The 18,992-nt window shown below is 34.6% G+C and overlaps 1 protein-coding gene across 5 annotated transcripts in view; it reads right to left on the bottom strand.

Annotated features, from left to right (window-relative positions):
- LOC122438056 (zona pellucida binding protein) overlaps positions 1-18,992 on the bottom strand; it is a 120,336-nt gene that overhangs the window by 53,690 nt on the left and 47,654 nt on the right. For all 5 annotated transcript variants that reach the window (XR_006268435.1, XM_043462535.1, XM_043462539.1 and 2 more), the window contains one exon: positions 10,336-10,412. Coding sequence is in view for 4 of the 5 variants with exons in the window: in XM_043462535.1 (XP_043318470.1) it covers positions 10,336-10,412 (77 nt within the window). In the remaining variant the exon portion in view is untranslated. The remainder of the gene's footprint in view (positions 1-10,335; positions 10,413-18,992) is intronic.

Raw genomic sequence — 18,992 nt, 5'->3', positions numbered from 1 at the left:
CCACGAACCTATGGACACCTTATCTTTGACAAAGGAGGCAAGGATATACAATGGAAAAAAGACAACCTCTTTAACAAGTGGTGCTGGGAAAACTGGTCAACCACTTGTCAAAGAATGAAACTAGAATACTTTCTAACACCATACACAAAAAATAAACTCAAAATGGATTAAAGATCTAAATGTAAGACCAGAAACTATAAAACTCCTAGAGGAGAACATAGGCAAAACACTCTCCGACATAAATCACAGCAAGATCCTCTATGACCCACCTCCCAGAATATTGGAAATAAAAGCAAAACTAAACAAATGGGACCTAATGAAACTTAAAAGCTTTTGCACTACAAAGGAAACTATAAGTAAGGTGGAAAGACAGCCGTCAGATTGGGAGAAAATAATAGCAAATGAAGAAACAGACAAAGGATTAATCTCAAAAATATACAAGCAACTCCTGCAGCTCAATTCCAGAAAAATAAATGACCCAATTCAAAAATGGGCCAAAGAACTAAACAGACATTTCTCCAAAGAAGACATACAGATGGCTAACAAACACATGAAAAGATGTTCAACATCACTCATTATCAGAGAAATGCAAATCAAAACCACAAGGAGGTACCATTACACGCCAGTCAGGATGGCTGCTATCCAAAAATCTACAAGCAATAAATGCTGGAGAGGGTGTGGAGAAAAGGGAACCCTCTTACACTGTTGGTGGGAATGCAAACTAGTACAGCCACTATGGAAAACAGTGTGGAGATTTCTTAAAAAACTGGAAATAGAACTGCCATATGACCAAGCAATCCCAATTCTGAGCATACACACTGAGGAAACCAGATCTGAAAGAGACACGTGCACCCCAATGTTCATCGCAGCACTGTTTATAATAGCCAGGACATGGAAGCAACCTAGATGCCCATCAGCAAATGAATGGATAAGGAAGCTGTGGTACATATACACCATGGAATATTACTCAGCCATTAAAAAGAATTCATTTGAACCAGTTCCAATGAGATGGATGAAACTGGAGCCCCTTATACAGAGTGAAGTAAGCCAGAAAGATAAAGAACATTACAGCATACTAACACATATATATGGAATTTAGAAAGATGGTAACGATAACCCTATATGCAAAACAGAAAAAGAGACACAGAAGTACAGAACAGACTTTTGAACTCTGTGGGAGAAGGTGAGGGTGGGATGTTTCAAAAGAACAGCATGTATACTATCTATGGTGAAACAGATCACCAGCCCAGGTGGGATGCATGAGACAAGTGCTCGGGCCTGGTACACTGGGAAGACCCAGAGGAATCGGGTGGAGAGGGAGGTGGGAGGGGGGATCGGGATGGGGAATAAGTGTAAATCTATGGCTGATTCATATCAATGTATGACAAAACCCACTGAAATGTTGTGAAGTAATTAGCCTCCAACTAATAAAAAAATTAAAAAATAAATAAATAAATAAACTGGCAACTTATGAAAAAGGAGGCAAGAATGGCCCATCAACAATAATATTCCATTTTACATTATTTTAGCATTAATAAATAAGTTTAAAAAAAAAAAAAAGAGACTATTATAACTTAAATATTTATATATAAGCTTAACGGTAACCACAAAGAAAATATCTTTTTAAAAAAGAAAGGAATCAAAGTGTATCAATGCAAAAAAAAAAAAAAAAAAAAAAAAAAAAAAAAGAAAGAGAGCAATACTAAAAGAAAGGAACAAAAGAACTATAAAACATACAGAAAATAATTAACAAAATGACAATAGTAGGCCCTTACCTATCAATAATAACCATAAATGTAAACTGATTAAACTCTCTAGTAAAAAAAAAATACCATAGCTTAATGGATAAAACAAGATGATCCAACTACATGCTGTCTGCAAGAGATTAACTTTAGATTTAACTACACTTCACTGAGAGGCTGAAAGTGAAACATGGAAAAAGATATCCTGCTTTAAACGCACTGGGTATTTATACACACCCAATTTGGGTGTATATAAACACCCAATGCATTTAAATAAATGTATAAAGCAATCACTGACAGATCTGAGCAAGAACAGACATCAATACTATAGTAATAGGAGACTTCAATACTCCAATTTGAATAATCAACAGAATATTCAGAGAGCAAATCACTAAGGAACCATCAGGCATGAACAACACACGGATCAAATGAACTTAACAGATACACAGAATGTTCCACAGAATGTTCCAAATGAACTTAAGATACATAGAATGCTCCAGAGAATGTTCCAATGTTAGCAGAAGAATATGTATTCTTCCCAAGTGCATACAGACATTCTACAGGATGGATCACAAAACATGTCATTATGAATATAAAAATACTAAATTCAAGCGAAGTATGTCTTCCAACCACAATGAAATAAACCTACAAATCAATAACAGAAGGAAAATGAAACAATTTACAAATATGTAGAATTTAACACATCCTGGAACCACTAGGTCAAAGAAGGCAAATAAAATATTATGAGACAAATGTAAACAAAACACAAAATACTAAAATTTATAAGATGCAGCAAAAGCAATTACAAGGTACATTAACGACAATAAAAGCCTACATTAGAAAAAAAGAAAAATATCAAACAAACAACCTAACTTTATATCTGAAGAAACCAGAAAAAGAAAAACAAACGAAACTCAGAAGAAATAAATAAAGAAAAGAAAAAAAATACTAGGGCAGAAAAAAACTAGAAAAGAGAAAAACAATAGAACAATGATGAAACCAAGAGCTGTTTTTTAAAAGATAATCTAAAAAGACAAACTATTATCAAGACTAACAATGAAAAAAAGAGAAAACACTTGAATAAATCAAATCAGAAATGAAAGGGGACACATTACAACTGATGCCACAGAAAGAGAAAAGGTGGTAAAGGACTAATGTGAAAAACTATACGCCAATAAATTGAGTAAGTTAGAGTATATGGCAAGTTCCTATAAACATACAAAACACAGAGACTGAATTAAAAATTAAAAAACCAAAACAAGATAAACAGATCAATTACAAGAAGACTGAATCAGTTATCAAAAACCTACTAGCTAAAAAACTCCAGGACCAGATGTCTAATACATGAATTCTACCAAATATTTAAAGAATTAATACCAAAACTGCTTAAACTTCATTCAAAAAATGGAAGAGTGAACACTTCCAAAATCATTTTGTGAGACCAGTACCACTCTGACACCAAAAGCAAACAAAGACAACAAAATTAAAAATATATATATAATATTCCTGATTAACACACAGATAAGAATCCTCAACTAAACACTAGAAAATCAAATTCAACAACATATTAAAAGGATCATACACCATGACCAAGTGAGATGCATCGCTCAGATGCAAGGATGTTTCAACATACACAAATCAGTCATTAACAGAATGAAAAACAGAAATCATATATTATCACAATAGATGTAGAAAAGCATGATTTCACATCCATTCATAATGAAATTTCTCAGTAAAGTAGGAATATTAGGAACTAACTCAAACACAACACTGCAATTAAGTTCATATAACAAAAATTCCACAGCTAGCATCATATTCAAAAGTGAAAAACTTAAAGTTTTTTCTCTAAGAGCAAGACAAAGAAAGGATACCCAGTTTGCCACTTTAATTTCAGAGTACTGACATTCCTAAGCAGAACTATTAGAAAAGAAAAACAAATAAGAGGCATCTAAATCTGACAGGAAGAAGTAAAATCATCTCTGTTTGCAGATGACATGTTCATATATGCAAGAAACTCTAAGGACTCCACAAAAAAATCTTAGAATTAGCAAATTCAGTAAAAGCTGCATGATATAAAATCAACAGAAGAAAAGCTGCATTTCTATACAGAAGCAAGAAACTATCTAAAAAGGAAATCAAGAAAATAATAACATTTACATGAATACCAAGAAAAATATTTATAAGCAATATGAAGTACAAAAATGAGAGACTTGTACATCAAAAACTATAAAACACTGTTGAGATAATTTTTTAAATAAATAAATGGAAAGATACCCTACATTCAGATGGAAGAATATTGTTAAAATGTCCAGGATATCTAACGTGATCTAGATGTTCAATGCAAAGTTTCCAAATCCCAATGGCATTTCCCCTCCAAAAGAAAAAACAACAACAAAAAATTCATCTAGAACTACAAAATACACCAAAGAGTCAAAGCAACTTTGAGAAAGATAAATAAAGCTGAAAGCATCACATTTCAAATTACTTTACAAAGCTACACTGACCAAAACAATATGATACTGGCATAAAAATAGACATACTGATCAATGAAACAGAATACAGTATTCAGAAATCAACTGGTCTTACAGAGAGCGTGAGAGTCAAGAATGCACAATGTTGAAAGAATAGTCTCTTCAATAAATGGTGTTGGGCAAATGATTTTCCAGATGGAGAACAAAAGTTGATCTTTATGTTACACCTTTGACAAAAATAAATTCAAAATATATTAAAGATTTAAATGTAAGGCATGAAACTAAAATATCTAAGAAAATATTGAGAAAAAAAGTTTGATATTGGGCTTAGCAATGACAACCTGGATATGATACCAAAACACAGGCGAAAAACAGACAAATGGGATTACATGAAACTAAAAAGGAGCTAAAAAGGAACAAGAAGGCAACCTATGGAATAGGAATGTAGCTGTAAACTTTGCATCAGATAAATGGTTAGTTTCCAAAATATATAAGAAAGACATAAAAGCAGCAAAAAAAATAAATAAATAAAATTATCTGCATTTTAAAACAGGCAAAATAACTGAATAGACATTTCTACAAAAGAAGACTACAAACAGGCAACAGGTATGTGAGAAGATTCTTAACAGGACTAAGTATCAGGGAGGTGGAATCAAAACTATAATGCACTGTTCACCTCACACTTGTCAGGACAATTATCAGAAAAATAAAAGACAAGGTGTAGGTAAGGATGTGTAAAAAAGGGAATCCTTACACTTCATTGGCATAATATAAACTGATGCAGCCACTACAGAAAACAGAACACAGATTTCCTAAAAAGTTAAAGACAAAATTACCATATGATCTAGCAATTCAATTTCTGGGTATATATCCAAAGAAATTGAAATCAGGAACATTGTCATATTCACTATCCACAGTAGCCAAGACATAGGAGCAAGTTAAAAGTCTATGACTGAACGGATATATAAAATATGTGCCATATACATACAATGGAATCTTGCATAGTCACAGAACACAAGAAATTCTAAGGACATAGCTGAACTCAACAACACCATGAACTCCATTGTTATAAATGACTTCTACAGACTGATTCATACATCAGGAGAATATACATTCGCCTCAAGCTCAAAGCAAACTTTCACCATGACAGATCACATTCTCCATTACAGCACACACCTTGAATTTATAAGAACAGAAATCATACAATGTCTGCTTTCAGACCACAATGGAATTAAACTAGAAGTTAATGAGGAAATTAAACAACATGCCTCTAGCACATGGGTCAAAGAAGTTATCTCAAGGCAAATTTTCAAAAAGTGTTTTGAAAATTGTTAACTTTAACAAAATATTACTAATAACAAAATTTGTGAGATACTAAATAGCATTCACAGATTAAGAAATAGAGAAATAAGATTGCTTTCTGTTCTCAGTGCTGCAAAATTTAACTATTTCAAAGGTAAAGGAAAAAATATATCCCAGGTATAAAAGTAACCTGCAAGGATGTTTTTACAATGGAAATACTAGGTTACATGTAAACAGATGATTTAAACTGTCTTTTAGGAGGCTAAGTTAGTTAGCTACTCAGTGGCGTCTGACTCTTTGAACCCCCTGGACTGTAGCCTGCCAGGCTCCTCTGCCCATGGAATTTTCCAGGCAAGAATACTGGAGTGGGTGGCAACTTCCTTCTCCAGGGGATTTTTCTGACCCAGGGGCTGAACCTAGGTCTCCTGCACTGCAGGTCGACTCTTTACCATCTGAGCCACCAGAAAGCCCTTCAGGAGGCTTAGTGAGTACTAATTTAAGAAATCAATTCTCCTGTCAATTTCACACATAATAAATACTGACCTATGAAGTATGCATTACCTATGATTTTTATAGGGAATTGTCACAACCATCACACTGTAAATTATTTTATATCCTAAATATTTTAAAATATTATTTTAAATAAAGTGTTCAGGGTCATCATGATTCCCAGGTGGCACTAGTGGTAAAGAATCCGCCTGCAATATACTGAGACCTGGGTTCAATCCCGGGCTTGTGAAGATCTCCTAGAGAAGGGAATGGGTACCCACTCCAGTATTCTTGCCTGGAGAATTCCACAGACAGTGGAGCCTGGCAGGCTACAGTCCATGGGGTTGCAAAGAGTCGAACATGACTGAGTGACTAACACTTTCACTTTCAGGATCACTGAAGAGTAATTTGAAGTAGGAAAATCTGCCGTGTATTTACTGAGCATAAATAATGTTTAGTATAATGTAAAAGAGAAACTAAACTAAACTGCTGCTGGGAATTACAGCGTAATTTTCATCCTAAGCATAGATACAAGATGGCTGGGTACAGAGCAATATGAAAACAGTTAATAAACACTATAGATCAAATTTATTATTTAGTATGAATAACAGTAACACGGAGATAATTCTATCTGATTATCAGTTATAAATTAATTTGCAATAGCAAATAAGACCTTATAAATGGGAAAATCCAGTTTCCTAATATAATCAGTTAAAAATGCTAAATTTAAAAGCATTTCATAAAAATATTAATTCTACTAAATTCTTATTTATTATTTGATGTTATTTGATGAAGCACAGCCGAGAGAAGCTACCCCAAGCCCTAGGTCAGGGGCGGCGGCCGGGAGGAGCTCCCCACACCCGAGGTCAGGGGCAGCAGCTGCGCTTTGCTGGAGCAGCCGTGAAGAGATACCCCACATCCAAGATAAAAGAAACCCAAGTAAGATGGTAGGCGCTGAGAGAGGGCATCAGAGGGCAGACACACTAAAACCATGGTCACAGAAAACTAGCCAATCTGATCACAGGACCACAGTCTTGTCTAACTCAATGAAACTAAGCCATGCCGTGTGGGGCCACCCAAGACGACGGGTCATGGTGGAGAGGTCTGACAGAATGTGGTCCACTGGAGAAGGGAATGGCAAACCACTTCAGTATTCTTGCCTTGAGAACCCCATGAACAGTATGAAAAGGCAAAAAGATAGGATACTGAAAGACAAACTCCCCAGGTTGGTAGGTGCCCAATAGGCTACTGAAGATCAGTGGAGAAATAATTCCAGAAAGAATAAATGGATGGAGCCAAAGCAAAAACAACACCAGTTGTGGATGTGACTGGTGATAGAAGCAAGGACCGATGCTGTAAAGAGCTATACTGCATAGGAACCTGGAATGTTAGGTCCATGAATCAAGGCAAACTGGAAGTGGTCAAACAGGAGATGACAACAGTGAACATCGACATTCTAGGAATCAGCGAACTAAGATGGACTGGAATGCATGAATTTAACTCAGATGACCATTATATCTACTAATGTGGATAGGAATCCCTTAGAAGAAATGGAGTAGCCATCATGGTCAACAAAAGAGTTGGAAATGCAGTACTTGGATGCAATCTCAAAAATGAGAGAATGATCTCTCTTCATTTACAAGGCAAACCATTCAATATCACGGTAATCCAAGCCTGTGCCCCGAACAAAATGCTGAAGAAGCTAAGTTGAACGGTTCTATGAAGACCTACAAGACCTTCTAGAACTAACACCCAAAAAAGATGTCCTTTTCATTATAGGAGACTGGAATGCAAAACTAGGAAGTCAAGAAACACCTGTAGTAACAGGTAAATTTGGTCTTGGAGTACAGAATGAAGCAGGGCAAAGGCTAATAGAGTTCTGCCAAGAGAACTCACTGGTCATAGCAAATGCCCTCTTCCAACAACACAAGAGAAAACTCTATACATAGACATCACCAGATGGTTGACACCAAAATCAGACTGATTACATTCTTTGCAGCCAAAGATGGAGAAGCTCTATACAGTCAGCAAAAACAAGACTGGGAGCTGACTGTGGCTCAGATACTGAAATCCTTATTGCCAAATTCAGACTGAAATTGAAGAAAGTGGAGAAAACCACTACACCATTTAGGTATGACCTAAATCAAATCCCTTATGACTATACAGTGGAAGTAAGAAACAGATTTAAGGGACTAGATTTGATAGACAGAGTACCTGATGAACTATGGATGGAGGTTCGTGACACTGTACAGGAGACAGGAATCAAGATCATCCCCCAAGAAAAAGAAATGCAAAAAAGCAAAATGGCTGTCTGAGGAGGCCTTGCAAATAGCTGTGAAAAGAGGGGAAGCGAAAAGCAAAGGCGAAAAGGAAAGATATACACATTTGAATGCAGAGTTCCAAAGAATAGCAAGGAGAGCTAAGAAAGCCTTCCTCAGCGATCAATGCAAAGAAATAGAGGAAAACAATAGAATGGTAATGACCAGAGATCTCTTCAAGATAATTAGAGATATCAAGGGAACACTTCAGGCAAAGATGGGGACAATAAAGGACAGAAATGGTAGGGACCTAACAGAAGCAGAAGATATTAAGAAAAGGTGGCAAGAATACACAGAAGAACTGTACAAAAAAGATCTTCACAACCCAGATAATCACAATGGTGTAATCACTCACCTAGAGCCAGACATCCTGCAATGTGAAGTCAAGTGGGCCTTAGGAAGCATCACTAAGAACAAAGCTAGTGGATGTGATGGAATTCCAGCTGAGCTCTTTCAAATCCTGAAAGATGATGCTGTGAAAGTGCTTCACTCAATATGCCAGCAAATTTGGAAAACGCAGCAGTGGCCACAAGACTGGAAAAGGTCAGTTTTCATTCCAATCCCAAAGAAAGGCAATGCCAAAGAATGCTCAAACTACTGCACAATTGCACTCATCTCATACGCTAGTAAAGGAATGCCTAAAATTCTCTAAGCCAGGCTTCAGCGATATGTGAACTGTGAACTTCCTGATGTTCAAGCTGGTTTTAGAAAAGGCAGAGGAACCAGAGAACAAATTGCCAACATCCGCTGGATCATCAAAAAAGCAAGAGTTCCAGAAAAACATCTATTTCTGCTTTACTGACTATGCCAAAACCTTTGACTATGTGGATCATAATAAACTGTGGAAAATTCTGGAAGATATGGGAATACCAGACCACCACCAGACCTGCCTCTTGAGAAATCTGTATGCAGGTCAGGAAGCAACAGTTAGAACTGGACATGGAACAACACACTGGTTCCAAATAGGAAAAGGAGTACATCAAGGCTGTATACTGTCACCCTACTTATTTAACCTATATGCAGAGTACATCATGAGAAATGCTGGGGTGGAGGAAGCACAGGCTAGAACCAGGATGGCCGAGAGAAATATCAATAACCTCAGATATGCAGATAACACCACCCTGATGGCAGAAAGTGAAGAACTAAAGAGCCTCTTGATGAAAGTGAAAAAGAGGAGACTGAAAAAGTTGGCTTAAAGCTCAACATTCAGAAAACTAAGATCATGGCATCCAGTCCCATCACTTCATGGCAAATAGATGGGGAGACAGTGGACACAGTGTCAGACTTTATTTTTGGGCTCTCCAAAATCACTGCAGATGGTGACTGCAGCCATGAAATTAAAAGACGCTTACTCCTTGGAAGGAAAGTTATGAACAACCTAGATAGCATATTAAAAAGCAGAGACATTACTGCCAACAAAGCTCTGTCAAGTTAAGTCTATGGTTTTTCAGGGGTCATGTATGGATGTGAGAGTTGGACTATAAAGAAAGCTGAGCGTCAAAAAATTGATGCTTTTGAACTGTGATGTTGGAGAAGACTCTTGAGAGTCCCTTGGACTACAAGGACATTAACCCAGTCCATCCTAAAGGAGATCAGTCCTGGGTGTTCATTGGAAGGACTGATGTTGAAGCTGAAACTCCAGTACTTTGGCCACCTGATGTGAAGAGCTGACTCATTGGAAAAGACCCTGATGCTGGGAGGGATTGTGGGCAGGAGGAGAAGGGGATGACAGAGGATGAGATGGTTGGGTGGCATAACCAACTCAATGGACATGGGTTTGGGTGGACTCTGGGAGTTGGTGATGGACAGGGAGGCCTGGCGTGCTGCAAGTTCATGGGGTCACAAAGAGTTGGACATGACTGAGCGACTGAACTGAACTGATGAAGTTTTATTGTTATTGTTGAATTACCTAAGAATGTGTTTTGAGGGTAGTGGTGATGTGTTTTATAAATAGCTAAGATGCTTACCTACATACTGGGCATGTTTTCTTTTTTCTCACCTCACATAACATACCTTAGATAGTCTTTTGGAAGATTCACAACTATGGTCTGCACATGGCTTGGGTCCTTTTTCAGTGTCTAGAGATGAAACTGAGAAAATAAATTATATTTTATCATGGTTCTAAAGTACTATATCACAATATTTAAATTGGCTTTTGAAATATAAAACAGGCCATGTGTCTAATATTTCTATTCCAGTAAAAACTAAAGCAATTTTCCAAATGTTAAATCACTCTTTTTAAGTAAAAATCTAAGGTAATACTGTGTTTTATGAAGTTAAGAAAACCTCAGCATTGCAGTAAACTTAAGAATTAATCAACCAATTTGATAGTATTTAGAAATTCATTTCATACAATTTTTGAAAATGAAATTATTTTATCTTTTGTACCATATAATGTATGTATGTATTTATTTTACCTTTTGTACCATATATGTGGATATATGTATGTATAAATGTATTTATTCATTCAATAGTCCACTTAACTTTACCCATATAATACTGTGTATATCATCTGACTGACTCAATTCTTAATCTCTACAAAGAGATACATCATTACAATACTGGAAAATGAAAGAGGCTTAATAACTACAGTAGTAGCCATGGTAACTAAAATGATGGACATGTTCATACCTGAGTGCATTCGTGTATCTATTTATTCAGTAGGTAGTTATCAAGAGACTATTACTTATTAAGAGTTATTCTAGGAGCCTCAAATATATAAGTGATCAAAATCTACAAACTCCCTGAATTTTGGAAATTACATTCTAATGCATAAAATTAGAATAAAGAATGATACATACAAACAATAAACAATAATCATTAGAGAAACATTTTATGTTGTAGGATGGTAAATACAAGAAAAGAAAGAGCAAGGAAAGAATTCTATAGGCTACAAAACTGCCCTCCAAGTGTGAGAGAGAAATTAAAACTTCCTTCAGTAAGACGAGCTGAGGGAGTTTGTGACTGCTAGACCTGGCAGCGAGAACCGCTCAGGAAAGTCCTACGGTGAAATGAGAAAGCACTAAACAGTGACGTGAAGCTGTGTGAAGAGAGACAAAGACCTCAACAAAGGTAAGCTCATGGACAAGGGTCAAAGTCACCATTACTGGATTCAGACTGGATTGTATTTATACAGCAATCTTATATATGTAATTTAAGAGTCCAATATACCTAACAAAAAGACAGTCTAAAAGCTAGTATTATTGTAACTTTGGTTTGTAACTCCACGTTTGTTTTATATAATTTGAGAGACTAATTCATTTAACATAATTATTAATTTATATTTTGGGGCACACAATTTATAAAATAGTAATTCTATGTCGTCAGCAACTGAAAAGAGTGGGACTACAGCTCTTAAAGGACATTTTTCACATATAGTATATATAGAAGCTAGGTTTGTGTAATTCACACTACAGTGTTATAAAATTAGGAATGTTAAATGTAATTCCCACAGAACAAAGAAAAATCACTACAGAATATACACAAAAAGAAATGAGAAAGATTCACATTTAACTACAAAAAAATCAACTAGACAAAAAAGACTATAATGAAGGAAATGAAAAACAAAAGCAAAAACAAAGTATCAAAATGGCATAGGTAAATCCTGCATTATCGATAATCAATTTAAAAGTAAATGGGTTAAATTCTCAAATCAAATGATAAAGATTTAAGAATGAATAAAAAACATAATCCAATTAGATAATGTCTCACTTAAAGAGTTGCTATACTCATGAGAGATAGAACAGACTTAAAATCAAGAAAGGGTATAAGAGACAAATAAAGATACTACATATTTATAAAAGATTTAACACAGCAAGAATACGTAACAATTATAAACACTTACATATAATATCAGACCATGAACATTTCTGAAGTAAAAATTAACAGAATTCAAAAGAGAAGTGCACATGTCTACAATAATATTTGGAGACTTCAATATCTCACAATAATGGACAGTAACAGTCAGAAAGAAGATAACTTTGGAAATAGAGGTTATTAATAACACAGCAATAACCCAACACTGGATGACTGTAGTGGTGGATTCTAACAACAGTCAGAAGAAGAATTGATACCAGTCCTCTCAAACATTTCTAAAGAGTTGAAGAGGAGATAACACTTCTAAACTCATCTTTAAAGGCCAGCATTACCTGAACACAAAAGCCAGACAAAGACACTGTAAGAACAGAAAACTACAGATCATAATCCTAATTAACACTGATGCAAAACTCCTCAACAAAAGACTAACAAATCAAATTCAGGTGCTTATTAACAGGATTATATACCATTAGTAAGTTGGATTTATTGCTGGAATTCAAGAACAGGTCAACGTAAAAAAATTAATCATTGTTATATACCACATGAAGAGTGAAGGGGAAAAACCCACAGGAACATCACATTTGATGCAGGAAAGGCATTTTACAAAGATCAATATAATTTCATGAAGAAAAAGGCTAAAAAAGACATGAATAGGAGGAAAATAATGGAGCATAATAAAACCATATATAAAAATCCATAGCAAACATCACACTGATAAGCAAAAGACTAAAAACTTCACCTCTACAATGAGAAGAAGGTGCACATTTGCCATTATATCTCAAGACAGTAATGGAAGTTCTAGCCAGTGTATTGTAGCAAGAAAAAGAAATAAGAAGTATCCAAATTGGAAAAGAAGTAGGAAAATTATTTCTATTCACAGATGATATGATCTCATAGGTAGACATTTAAAGTTTCCAAAAATAAAACTGTAAGAATAAATAAATGCAGCAAAGTTGCACAATACAAAGTCAACATGCAAATCAGTTGCATTTCTATACACTACAGTGAATACCTTTTTGGTGCTATTACAAATGGAATCACTATTATAATAGCATCAAAAAGAATAAAATAAAATACTTAGGAATTAACTAAAACAAGGAGATGAAAGATTTATATCATGAAAACTGCAAAGCATTGTTAAAAGTGAAAGAAGATATAAGTAAATACAAATGCATCCGATGTTCATAGATTGGAAAATATAATACTGCTAAAATGTCAATACCAGACAAAATCTATAGATTCAGTGCAATCAATATCAAAATCCCAACTACATTTTTTGCAGAAACAGAAAAATCCAATTTAAAATTCATGTGGAATCACAGGGGACTTCATATAGCCAAAACTCCTGAAGAAGACTAAAGCTAGAAATCACAATTCCTGATTTTCATAGTTTACTACAAAGCTGCAGTAACCAAGACAGTGTGTTATTGGCATAAAGACAAAAACATATACTAATGGGATAGACAACACAGAAATAAGCTCTTACATAGTGGTCAAGTGATTTCTGAGAAAGTGTCAAGACTATTCAGTGGGGAAATGACAGTCTTTTAATAAATGGTGCTAGGAAAACTGGATATCCACATGCAAAAGAATGATTCTGGATCCTTACCTAATAGCCTATATACAAATTAACTCAAAATGGATGAAAGGTCTAAATATAAGAGCTAAAACTATGAAGTTCTTAGAAGAAAACTTATGGCAAAAGCTTAACTGGACTTGGCAATGGTTTCTTTGATATGTTATCAAGGGTACAAGCAATAAAAGAAAAAACAGACAAAAATTTGAAAAAAGTATCATGTGCATCAAAACACAGTTTGTCAAAAGGCAACCTACAGAATGTTAGAAAATATTTGCAAATTGCATATCTGCTATGGGATAAAGATAAAGAATATTTGGAGAATTCCTAAAACTCAAAATCAAAAAACCAAACAATCAGATTTAAAAAATGGGCAATGAACGTGAATAGACATTTCCCCAAATAAGATGTACAAATGGCCCATAAGCTCAGAAAAAGATGTTTAACAAAACCAACTACTAGGGATATGCAAATCAAAACTATAATGAGACATTATCACATACCCATTAGGATGAATACTATGAAAACAAAAGAAAATAATAAGCTGGTGAAGACGTGGTGAACTGGAACTCTTGTACACTGTTAGTGGGAATGTAAAATGTTGCAGCTACTGCAGAAAACAGTGCAGCAGTTCCTCAAGAAAAAAATTATTATTATGACCCAGGAAATACACCATTCAGTATATATCCAAAAAAAGAACTGAATGTGGGGTCTCAAAGAGATACGTAATGACCCATAAGCAGCATTATCCACAACAGTACACTGTGAAAACAACCCAAGTGGCCATCGGTGCATCCATGGAGAAGCAAAATGTATATACACAGAACAAAATATTATTAGATCTCAAAGAGGAAGGAAATCCTGCCATATGTTACAACATGGAATGAAATTTGAGGACCCGTTGCTAAGTGAAATAAGCCAGGAACAAAAAGAAAACTACTGTACGATTCCACTTACATGAGAATTCAGTTAAAATCACATAGATAAGATAGTAGAATGGTAGATGCTAGGGGATGCTGTGATATTAGCAGCTTATTGTGTAACAGAAATAGAATATCAGCTTTCCAAGCTGAAAGTGTTTTGGAGACAAATAATGAAAACAAATAGGCATGAATGAATTTAGTACAACTTAAATGTATACTTGAAATGGTTAAGATTAATTTTATGTTATATGTATCGTACCACAATAAGAAAATGAAAAAATAAATAAATAAAAGAATTAAATCAGACTCCTCTTCGGAAACCACGCAAACAAGAAGAGAATAGTGTGAATGATTTTAAACACAGTATTGAAAGGGGGGAGAAAAAGGCCACCAAACTAAAATACTGAATTCCATGAAATTATTCTTTAAAACTGAAGTTAAAAACAAAGACTTTCTCAGAAAAACAAAAATTGTCACCAGAAACCCAGCCTTGCAAGAAACATTAAAAGAAGTTCTTCATAAAGAAGAAAAATAATATGTGCCTAAAACTCAGACCTTCCCTGGGGGTACATGGTTAAGACTGCATGCTTCCAACACAGGGAGCATGGGCTCAGTCTCTGCTCTGAGAAACTTTCACACACCTTGGAGCACCACAACCACGGAGGCTGCAGGCCACAACTGCAGAAGCCATGCACCGACAGCCTGCGCTCTGCAGCATGGAAACCGCCACAGTGAAAAGCACCCCATTCTGAATTCTGCAAAGAGAGAAGGCCTGTGCACAGCCAAGAAGACCCAACACAGCCAGTGATAATAATAACTAAAATAATTTTTTAAAAAATAAATAAAATATAGGAAGCATATAAGAAAAGGAATGAAAGAATATAAATATATTTTTCTTATTTTTAATTGATTTGACAATAGCTTGTTCAAAATAATAATGTGAACAATGTACTAACTGACTAAAATTTATGGATGAGTAAAACAAATTACTACATTTTTATAAGGGAAGAGAGGACAAACTTTGCAATTATATTGTAAAGTGACTGTGGTGGTGGTTTAGTCACTAGGTCATGTCTGACTCCTGCGACCCCATGGACAGTAGTCTGCCAGGCTCCTCTCTCCATGGGATTCTCCAGGTAAGAATACTGAAGTGGGTTGCCATTTCCTTCTCCAGGGGATCTTCCCGACCCAGGAATTGAAGCCAGGTCTGCTGTACTGCAGGCAGATTCTTTACCAACTGAGCTTACAAGGGAAGCCTTAAAAGTGATTGTATTACCCATGAAATGGTACAGCAGTATTTGAAAGTAGACTTGTATTAGTTGTAAAAGTCTACAGCAAACTATAGGGCAACCACCTAGAGTAAAAATAAATTATAATTGATATGCTAAGAGAAACAAATGGAATCATATAAATGGTTAATCAAAACCAGAAAAGGCAGAAAAAGACAAAAAAGAAACAAATGGGCAACAAACACAGAAAAGTAATGAATGTGGTAAATATTAATCCCACTCCATCAATAAAAATTTTTAAGTCAATGGTTTAAAATCACCAATTAAAAGACAGACTGTCAGAATGAATTTTTTAAAGACCTAATTATATCTTGTCTACAAGAGACCTGCTTTATACACAGAGACACTGATAGACTAAAAGTAAAGAGGTGTAGAAAAATATATAATGCTAACACACACACACAAAAAATAATGCTAACACAAATCAAAAAGCAATATTTACTTCTGACAAAAGAGACATCAGGGATAGAAAAATTATCACAGGAAAATGTCATTCTATAACAGTAAAGGAGTCAATTTTCCAAAAAGACACAACAGGCTTTAATGTATATAAGCCTAAAACACATTGTTTATATTCATGAGATAAAAACTGATAGAACTATAGGGGAAAGAACAACCTACAAATATGCATAGAAACATCAATATGTATCAGTAACTGACAACTCTAAAAAGCAAAAAAAATCAGTAAGGACACAGTTGACCTGAAGAGCACAATCAATCAGCTGGACCCAACTGATAATTACAGAATATTTCATCCAGCTATAAAAGTTCTTCTTAAGCTCACATGGAACATTCACCATGGCATACCACATTCGGGCCTTTAAAGATACTTTGAAGATTTTTTAAAAGTAGAAATTATACAATGTATGCTCTCAGACTACAATGAATTAAACTAGAAATCCATAACAGAAAGATACCTGGAATGTCCCAAAACAAATGGACATTAAATAACAGACTACTATGTAACACACAAGTAAAGACATCTCAAGAGAAATTTGAAAATATTTTGAAGTAAATGAAAGCGAAAATACCACTTACCAAAATTTTCAGGATTCAGTAAAAGCAGTGTTTAGAGAAAAACTTAGTGCCAAATTAAAAAATTAGAAAAGAAGAAAAACAAAATCAATACTTAAAGCTTTTACTTTTAGGAAAATAAAAAAGGACAACTTTAACAGGAGAAAACAGAAGACAAATATAAAAACTAGAACAGAAATGAATAAAACTAAAAATAAGAAATGAGCAGAGAAAATAAATGAAATCAAAACTAGCTGAAGAAAGAACTGAGAAGATGAGATTTAAATAAAATAGAACATAGAAAAAAAAAAGAAAATTGGTTCTTTGAAAAGATCAACAAAATTGACAAACAGCTAGAAAAAAAAAACAAGAAATGAAAGTAGAAGACATTATTATCTACCTTTCATAAATAAAAAGGATTGTAAGAATATTATGCACATTTGTATGCCAAAAATTATTAAGAGATAACCTAGATGAAACAGATAAAAATATAAATTATCTAAACTGACCCAAGAAGAAACAAAATATGAGCAGGCATATAACAAAGAGATCAAATCAGTAACTGATGATCTTCCAATAAAGAACACCCTGGACCCAGTCACTTGAGTGGCGGGACATGATTAATTAATTAAACCAAGATAAAAGATTCATTAAAAATAAATAAACTTCTATACACTAGAGATGAACAATGTAAAAAAGAAAATTATTGCACTTGAATAGCTCCAAAGCAATAAACACACATAATAATAACTTTATCAAAAGGTGCAGAACTTATACACTGAACAGTATAAAGCATCGCTGATAAAAATAAAGAAGTCTGCTGTGGTCTAAACATTTTATGTCCTCTCCCATTCACTTGTTAAAAACCCTAATGTACATTATGATGGTATTAAGAGACAGAGTTTATAGGAGGTGCTTAAGTCATAAGAATAGAGCCTCAATGAAATCATTAGACCTTCTAATATGTGAGGACATAATGAAAATCTGTAACTCTCAAGAGGGTTCCTGCCAAACATGGTGGCACTGTAACCTCAGAATTACAGCTTCCAGAAATGTGAAAAATAAATTTCCATTGTTTATAAGCTACCCGGTTTACGGTATTTGTTACAGCAGCCCAAGAGACTAAAACAAAGTCCTAAACAAATGCAAAGATATCCTGTGTTCATGGACTCAAAGACAATATTGTTATGCAAGTAATACTGGTCAAAGACATCTATAGATTCAATATCTATCACAATGCCTACCAAAATCCCTATCTCAACCCAATGGCCTTGTTTGGCAGGAATGGAAAAGCAAGTGTGAAAAAACATGGAACTGCAACTGACTTCAAATAGCCAAAACACTGTTGAAAATGAAAGACAAAATCTAAGGACTGCCACTTCCCAATTTCAAATATTACTACAACAAAGCCTCTATCAAAATGTTATGATTGAAAGAGTGTGGTACTGGCACAAGGACAGGCAGAGTCCAGAAATAAACCCACATATCTGTGGCTAAGTAACTTTCAACAAGGGTACCATGACAATTTAATGAGAAAAAAAAGTCTCTTCAAAATTGGTATTGGGACAACTGTACATCCACATTCAAATGTATGAGGTTGGACCTATATTTCACAGCATATACAAAAATTAACTCAAAATGAATCTGAGACCTAAATGTAGACAGCAAACTTCAAAATTCTTTGAAAAAAACAAATTGAGTACACATAAAGCAAAATGAACTGAAATAAAAAACCTAATATACTTCAAAGAACTAAAAAAAAAGAAAATCTCACTAATGCCAACTTTATTAGAAGAAAGGAGATGATAGATTAGAGCAGAAATAAATGAAATAGAGATAGAAAAATAGAAATGATTAACAAAACCAAAACTTGGTTTTTTAAAAGATTAGCAAAACTGACAAAGTTTAGCTAGAATAAGAAATAAAGGAGGACCCAAAAAAGTGAAATTATAAATTAAAGAGAAGACATTACTCTGATACTATAGAAATACAAAGGAGCCAAAGAGACTTCTATGAGTAACTACACACCTAAAATTGAACAACTTAGAAGAA

The sequence above is a fragment of the Cervus canadensis genome, chromosome 3 (genome assembly GCF_019320065.1).
Source record: "Cervus canadensis isolate Bull #8, Minnesota chromosome 3, ASM1932006v1, whole genome shotgun sequence".
In the NCBI taxonomy this organism is placed as follows: domain Eukaryota; kingdom Metazoa; phylum Chordata; class Mammalia; order Artiodactyla; family Cervidae; genus Cervus; species Cervus canadensis.
This window is presented reverse-complemented; position numbering and strand designations above follow the sequence as displayed.